Below are 8,832 nucleotides of genomic sequence, written 5' to 3'. Positions count from 1 at the left end.
GGAGAGGGCGGGCAAGGGAGAGAGGGGAGGGAGGAAGAGAGAGAAGGAGAGAGAGAGCGAGAAAAGGAGAGAGAAAGAGGGAGAAAAGGAGAGAGAGAAAAAGAGAGAGAGAAGAGGAGAGAGAGAGAGAGAAGAAAAGGAGAGAGAAAGAGGGAGAAAAGGAGAGAGAGAGGGAGAAAAGGAGAGAGAGAGAGAGAGAAAAGGAGAGAAAGAGGAGAGAAAGAGAGAGAGAGAGAAGAGAGAAAAGGAGAAGGAGAGAGAGAGAGAGAGAGAGAGAAGAGAGAGAGAGAGAGAGAGAGAGAGAGAGAGAGAGAGAGAGAGAGAGAGAGAGAGGGAGAAAAGGAGGGAGAGAGAAGAGAGAGAGAGAGAGAGAGAGAGAGAGAGAAGAGAGAGGGAGGTACAAGTCCACACACAGACAAGAGAGAAGAGGAGAGGAGGGGAAGAGACGGAAGAAGAGAGGGAGAGAAGGAAGAGAGCGAGGTACAAATCCACAGTGAAACAAGAGAAAGAGAGAAGAGAGGAGAGCTGGAGATAGAAGAGAGAGAAGAGAGGAGAAAAGGAGGGAGTGAAAGGGGGACGAGAAGGAGAGAGAGAGAAAGAAAGAAAGAACAGAGTAGAGAGAAAAACGAAGACTTTAAATTGACTTTTAACAATAAACAATTATTATACACCACCTTAAAATATTAAAAAACAGAGAGAGAGAAAAGAAGAAGAAGAGAGAGAAGAGAGGAGGAGAAAAAGAGACAGATACAAGACGTGTGGGGAGAAACAGGAAACAGAGGAAGAGGAGGAAGAGGAGGAGGAGGAGGAGGAAGGTAAAAACATGTTTGCTCCGAGCAGAGGGACAGACTCAGCTCCACTCGACCAAAACACAAACTCCGACGCTTTTTATATCAAACCGTTTTATCACCTCTGCTGCTGCCACGGCGACGGCGGCGACGGTGACAACGACGGCGACGACAACGACGGCGACGACGGCGACGACGACGACGGCGGCGACGAACAGCGAAGGCGACGACAGCGACGGCGACGGGGTCAGGGTTAAAAAAGGCCGAAGTTCAACAAATATCACAAGAATTTTAATCAGATTGAGCCGTTAATTTCACTCTGGTATTTTGGTTAATTCTTTTTAATTATTTATTAATACTGAAAACGCGGCTCAAGGTCGACGCGAGCTGGACTTCAGGCGATCTGTCCGAGTTTGTCCAGGTTGGTTTTCACTTATCACCTGTCCCCGCCCACTTCTCTGTAAATACATGTGATTATTTAAAAATTCTGAGTTAAAAAATGTCACGTAGACATTTTAAAACAGGAAAAACATGTAAATAAAAATAAAAAACAGGACTAAACCAGGTTTAAAACAGGACTAAACCAGGACAATCAGGACTAAATCAGGACTAAACCAGGACCAAACAAGGACTAAATCAGGACTAAACCAGGACTAAACCAGGACTAAATCAGGAACAAGGACTAAAACCAGGACTAAACAGGACTAAACCAGGACTAAAACCAGGACTAAATCAGGACCAGGACTAAATCCAGGAAACAAACAGGACTAAACCAGGACTAAAAACTAAACCAGGACTAATAAACCAGGGACTAAACCAGGACTAAACCAGGACTAAATCAGGACTAAACCAGGACTAAATCAGGACTAAACCAGGACTAAACCAGGACTAAACAGTTCTAAACCAGGTCTAAACCAGGACTAAACCAGGACAGACTAAACCAGGTCTAAACCAGGACTAAACCAGGTCTAAACCAGGACTAAACCAGGACTAAACCATTTTTAAAAAGGAAAAACACGTAAATAAAAATGATGCTTGATATAAAATCCCATCATGAAACGTTGGAGTTTCAGTTTTGAACAAAGTCACTGCACCTGGTTCTATTTTTGATTTGTTTTACGTAAATAATACAAATTACAAAAAAAAAACAACAAAATATTAAATTTTCATCTTACATTCAAAACAACTTCATATCTTCTGTATTCATGCTGTTCTTTCATCCCTCTGCACTTTTCATATTGCACCTTCATTATTTACCAAAAATATGGACCTCGTTTGTTTTCTTGTTGGAGACGTCTGTGTCCCTCGTCCGTCTGCCTGTACATTTGTGTTTATTTGATTTAATATCGACGTCTGTGTACATTTCACGTTGACTCTATAAGCGGCACAGATGTTTTTACACTCCATGATTCTGTCTCATTCAGAGTCTTGCAAAACCACATGGATTTTATTATTTTTTTTATTAATTTTTTAATAAATTGTTTTATTATTTTTTATTTCATGTTATTTATGTTATTTTATTTTAATGATTTTTATTTTACTTTATTTTTTTTATTGATTTTTATTTTATTTATTGATTTTTATTTTATTTATTGATTTATTGATTTATTTAATAGGAACAGTGCATATTAATGAACATCTACAAAACTGCAGTGTAAATATGACAGATCAATTCAACCACTTTTTTTAAAAAAAAAGCTGTAAAAATATTGGATAAGAAACTATTCTCATTTCACTATTTCAGGTCTAAACCAGGACTAAACCAGGACTAAACCAGGTCTAAACCAGGTCTAAACCAGGTCTAAACCACTAAACCAGGACTAAACCAGGACTAAAACCAGGACTAAACTCAGGACTAAATCAGGACTAAATCAGGACTAAATCAGGTCTAAATCAGGACTAAATCAGGTCTAAAACAGGACTAAACCTGGACTAAATCAGGTCTAAAAATCAGGACTAAATCAGGTCTAAACCAGGTCTAAACCAGGACTAAACCAGGAACTAAACCAGGTCTAAACCAGGTTGAAATTGGGACTAAATCAGGTCTAAATCAGACTAAACCAGGTCTAAACCAGGTCTAAACCAGGACTAAACCAAGACTAAACCAGGACTAAACCAAGACTAAACCGAGGTCTAAACCAGGTCTAAACCAGGACTAAATCAGGAAAACAGGACTAAATCAGGTCTACATCAGGTCTAAATCAGGACTAAATCAGGTCTAAACCAGGTCTAAATCAGGTCTAAACCAGGTCTAAAACAGGTCTAAATCAGGACTAAAAGGTCTAAAACCAGGTCTAAACCAGGTCTAAACCAGGTCTAAACCTGGACTAAATCAGGTCTACATCAGGTCTAAATCAGGACTTAAATCAGGTCTAAAAACCAGACTAAACCAGACTAAACAAGACTAAACCAAGTCTAAACCAGGACTAAAAAAAAACTAGGTCTAAACCAGGTCGAAATTAGTCTAAACCAGGTCTAAACCAGAACTAAACCAGGTCTAAACCAGGTTGAAATTGGGACTAAATCAGGTCTAAATCAAGACTAAACCAGGTCTAAACCAGGACTAAACCAGGACTAAACCAGGACTAAACCAGGACTAAACCAAGACTAAACCAGGTCTAAACCAGGACTAAACCAGGACTAAACCAGGTTTAAACCAGGACTAAACCAGGTCTAAACCAGGACTAAACCAGGTCTAAACCAGGACTAAACCAGGACTAAACCAGGTCTAAACACTTGAAAAGTGTCGATGCGGCAAATTTCACCGAAACTTTAAATTTCTGAAAGGACCAAAAGGCCGAGACGCGCCTCCTCCGTAGACTTTACGCGTAAACCGATCGGCCCTGGACACGGCGCAGGTCTCGATTATTTTCTGTAAGACACGTCTGTTTTTTCCATTCACTGTATTTGTTTAGGACAGTTAGAGAAAAACAAACAGAAAGATGGAAAAAAGCAACGGCAGAAGGAATAATTCATCAGATACAGAAAGAGAAAGACTGATAAATTTTACAAAACGAACTGGAGCATTTACACAGACGGGAAAAACAAGAAAATGGTTTAAATTTAGCTCGGAAACGGGAAAAGAGCAAATGGAATAAAATATGAGGAGATTTGTCGTGCTGAGACGTCGTCCTCGGAATCACATGGAAATAAAAATACATTTGTAAAAAGAGTTTGATGGAAAAGGGTCCGGACTTTCCCCGTGAGTCCAGGACCGGAAAAAAAAGAAAAACACTAATGGACAAAAGTGACGGACGAGGTCAGGAGTTTAGAACCGGGACCAGGACTGAACCAGGACTAAACCAGGACTGAACCAAGGAAACCAGGAAACCAAACTAACCAGGACTAAACCACGGACTAAACCAGGACTAAACCAGGACTAAACCAGACAGGAACCAAGAAACCAAGGACTAAACCAGACGGACTAAACCAGGACTAAACCAGGACTGACTAAACCAGGAAACCAGGAAACCAGGACTAAACCAGACTAAACCAGGAAAACCAGGACTAAACCAGGAATAAACCAGGACTAAACCAGGACTAAACCAGGACTAAACAGGACTAAACCAGGACTGAACCAGGACTAAAACCAGGACTAAAACCAAGGACTAAACCAGGACAAGGACAACCAGGACTAAACTAAAAGGACTAAAACCAGGACTAAACCAACCAGGACTAAAACCAGGACTAAACCAGGACTAAAAGGACAAAACCAGGACTAAAACCAGGACTAAACCAGGACTGAACCAGGACTAAACCAGGACTAAACCAGGACTAAACCAGGACTAAACCAGGACTAAAACCAGGACTAAACCAGGACTAAACCAGGACTAAAAGGACTAAACCAGGACTAAACCAGAAGACTAAACCGAACCAGGACTACTAAACCAGGACTAAACCAGGACTAAACCAGGACTAAACCAGGACTAAACCAAGGACTAAGGACTGAACCAGGACTAAACCAGGACTGAACCAGGACTAAACCAGGACTGAACCAGGACTGAACCAGGACTAAACCAGGACTAAACCAGGTCTAAACTAAACAGGACTAAAACCAGGACTGAACCAAGTACTAAACCAGGACTGAACCAGGACTAAACCAGGACTGAACCAGGACTAAACCAGGACTGAACCAGGACTATACGAAGGACTAAACCAGGACTAAACCAGGACTGAACCAAGGACTAAACCAGGACTAAACCTGAACCAAGGACTAAACCAGGACTAAACTAAACCAGGACTAAACCAGGACTAAACCAAGGACTAAACCAAGGACTGAACCAGGACTGAACCAGGACTGAACCAGGACTAAACCAGGACTAAACCAGGACTAAACCAGGACTAAACCAAGGACTAAACCAGGAACTAAACCAAGGACTGAACCAAGGACTAAACCAGGACTAAACCAGGACTGAACCAGGACTAAACCAGGACTAAACCAGGACTGGACTAAACCAGGACTAAACCAGAACTAAACCAAGGACTAAACCAGACTGGACTGAACCAGGAAACAGACTAAACCAGGACTAAACCAGGACTAAACCAGACAACCAGACTAAACCAGGACTAAAACTGAACCAGGACTGAACCAGGACTGAACCAGGACTGAACCAGGACTAAACAAGAGACTAAACCAGGACTAAACCAGGACTGAAACCAGGACTGAACCAGGACTAAACAAGAGACTAAACCAGGACTAAACCAGGACTGAACCAGGACTGAAACCAGGACTGAACCAAGGACTAAACCAGGACTAAGAACCAGGACTAAACCAGGACTGAACCAGGACTGAACCAGGACTAAACCAGGACTAAACCAGGACTAAACCAGGACTAAACCAGGGACTAAACCAGGACTAGACCAGGACTAAACCAGGACTGAACCAGGTCCAAACCAGGTCTAAACCGGGACTAAACCAGGAGTAAAAAAGGTCTAAACCAGGTCTTAACCAGGTCTAAACAAGAACTAAACCAGGCCTAAAAAGTAATCCCAGACTAAACAAGTTATTTTTCACTTCGTACATTCTGAGCATCTTCCTCACTCACCCAGATCAGTTTACAAGAGCTTTTCTAACGAACAACAACTAGCATGCAAACAGCGCACTGTATTACTGTGAACATTACAGCAGATGAGTCATATTTAAACCATAAACAGACTCACAGTTAAATGTCCCTCGTGGTGATCGGGGAAGTGGATGAACAGATACTCAGTGGCCACAAGCTGCATGATCGAATCTCCCAGAAACTCCATCCTCTGATTATGACCTCTGCAAAAAAAACAAACAAACAAACAAACAAACAAACAAACTCAAGTAAATAAACATAAAAAACAGGACTAAACCAGGACTAAACAGGACTAAAACAGGACTAAACCAGGAAAAACAAACAAACAAACAGGACAACAACTCAGGACTAAAATAAAACAGGACTAAACAGGAAAAACCAGGACTAAACCAAAAACTAAACCAGGACTAAATCAGACTAAAAGGACTAAATCAGGTCTAAACCAGAATCAGGACAAAGGACTAAAAACCAGGACTAAATCAGGACCAGGACTAAACCAGGACTAAAACCAAACAGGACTAAACCAGGACCAGGACTAAAAAGACCAAACTAAACCTAAAAGGACTAAACCAGGTCTAAACCAGGACTAAAAGGACTAAATCAGGACTAAACCCAAGGACTAAATAGGACTAAATCAGGTCTAAACCTAAAACAAGGACTAAATCACCAGGTCAGGTAACCTAAAAACCCTAAACCAGGTCTAAACCAGGTCTAAAACCAGGAGGTCTAAACCAGTCTAAACCAGGCTAAACCAGGTCTAAACCAGGACTAAATCAGGTCTACATCAGGTCTAAACCAGGACTAAATCAGGTCTAAACCAGGTCTAAATCAGGTCAAAAAACAAACAAACAAACAAACACAACTCATGTAAATAAACACGACAAAAACTCTCTTCTGACTTTATTCGTACAGAACTGGATCATTTGAAACGGTTTGAAGTCGTCCAAAGTTCTTCGACCCTGTTCCAGTTTAAATGTCGTCGATTTGAGTCACATTTTAAAACTGTTTTGGTTTTATTGTCTGTTTTGACCCGTTAAACATCGACATGTGAGTCTTTGATTTGCAGAACACTTACGTTAGATGATTGAATAAACTTGGATTTAATATTTGATTTTAACGTTATTATCATTTTCATTTTCATTACATCGTATTTAATTTTGTTTCCATGTGTAGAAAACATAACTTTGTTTAGGTGCAATAAAGTAAATAAAATATCACTATATTATTAAAGGAAATTCACACTGTAGCCTGTGATATTAGTGTTAAATATTATATATTTAAATAAATATTTAATATAAATATTATATATTAACACTATATAATATAAACTTTTTTTTTTTCCAGTCATTTCTTTCACTTCACTGGCCACTTCTCTCAAAGTACTGCTAAGCTGCTGTTGTTGTAGTAGTAGTTGAAGTAGTAGTAGTAGTAGTAGTAGTAGTAGTAGTAGTAGTAGTAGTAGTAGTAGTAGTAGTAGTTGTAGTAGTAGTAGTAGTAGTGTAGTAGTAGTAGTAGTAGTAGTAGTTTGTAGTATAGTAGTAGTAGTAGTTGTAGTAGTAAGTAGTAGTAGTTGTAGTAGTAGTAGTAGTAGTAGTAGTAGTAGTAGTAGTAGTAGTAGTTGTTAGAAGTAGTAGTAGTAGTTAGTAGTAGTTAGTAGTAGTAGTAGTAGTAGTAGTAGTTGTAGTAGTAGTAGTAGTAGTTGTTAGTAGTAGTAGTAGTAGTAGTTGTAGTAGTAGTAGTAGTAGTAGTAGTAGTTGTAGTAGTAGTAGTTGTTAGTAGTAGTAGTAGTAGTAGTAGTGTGTGAAGTAGTAGTAGTGTAGTAGTAGTAGTAGTAGTAGTAGTAGTAGTAGTAGTAGTAGTAGTAGTAGTAGTAGTAGTAGTAGTAGTAGTAGTTGTAGTAGTAGTAGTAGTAGTGTAGTAGTAGTAGTAGTTGTAGTAGTAGTAGTAGTAGTAGTAGTAGTAGTAGTAGTTGTAGTAGTAGTAGTAGTAAGTAGTAGTAGTAGTAGTTGTTAGTAGTAGTAGTAGTGATAGTTGTTTAGTAGTAAGTAGTAGTAGTGTAAGTAGTAGTAGTAGTAGTAGTAGTAGTAGTAGTAGTGTAGTAGTAGTAGTAGTAGTAGTAGTAGTAGTAGTAGTAGTTAGTTGTAGTAGTAGTAGTAGTAGTAGTAGTAGTTGTTGTAGTAGTAGTAGTAGTAGTTAGTAGTAGTAGTGTTGTAGTAGTAGTAGTAGTAGTAGTTGTTAGTAGTAGTAGTAGTAGTAGTAGTTAGTAGTAGTAGTAGTAGTAGTAGTAGTAGTAGTAGTAGTAGTAGTAGTGTAGTTAGTAGTAGTAGTAGTTGTAGTAGTAGTAGTAGTAGTAGTAGTTGTAGTAGTAGTAGTAGTTGTAGTAGTAGTAGTAGTAGTTAGTTGTAGTAGTAGTAGTTAGTAGTTAGTAGTAGTAGTAGTTAGTAGTAGTTGTAGTAGTAGTAGTAGTAGTTTGTAGTAGTAGTAGTAGTAGTTGTAGTAGTTGTAGTAGTAGTAGTTAGTAGTAGTTAGTGTGAAGTAGTAGTAGTAGTAGTAGTAGTTGTTGTTAGTAGTAGTTGAAGTAGTAGTAGTAGTCAGTAGTTGTTGTAGTAGTAGTAGTTAGTAGTAGTAGTAGTTGTATAGTAATTGTGTAGTTGTTGTAGTAGTTGTCATCGTTGTTGTTGTCATTGTTGTATATATATATATATATATATATATATATATATATATATATATATATATATATTATTATTTTTTTATGTTATTATTATTATTATTAAACTACTTTATTTACATGTTTTTGTCATGTAAGTCATACAGAACTTAAATTTAAATGTATTATTTATTATTTTTGTTTATTTAATTTAATGTATTTTATTGTATTATAATGATTATTTGGCACCAGTTTCTCCTTCACGTCACAGTTTTTTTTTTTTTTTTTTTTTTCTAAACTGAAAATGTCAATAAATAAAATAAAAAAAAAA

At 38.4% G+C, this 8,832-nt stretch overlaps 1 protein-coding gene across 1 annotated transcript in view; it reads right to left on the bottom strand.

Moving 5' to 3' along the window:
- Positions 1-8,832, bottom strand: part of drosha (drosha ribonuclease III) — a 322,738-nt gene that overhangs the window by 63,748 nt on the left and 250,158 nt on the right. Inside the window, 1 exon segment of the mRNA XM_055151233.1 lies at positions 5,949-6,054. Coding sequence (XP_055007208.1) covers positions 5,949-6,054 — 106 coding nt within the window.

This window comes from Boleophthalmus pectinirostris, unplaced genomic scaffold (genome assembly GCF_026225935.1).
Source record: "Boleophthalmus pectinirostris isolate CB_2022bp ecotype Guang Dong unplaced genomic scaffold, ASM2622593v1 HiC_scaffold_15, whole genome shotgun sequence".
NCBI classification, from domain to species: Eukaryota; Metazoa; Chordata; class Actinopteri; order Gobiiformes; family Gobiidae; genus Boleophthalmus; species Boleophthalmus pectinirostris.
The sequence above is the reverse complement of the archived record's forward strand: the minus strand, read 5'-3'. Positions and strand labels throughout refer to the sequence as shown.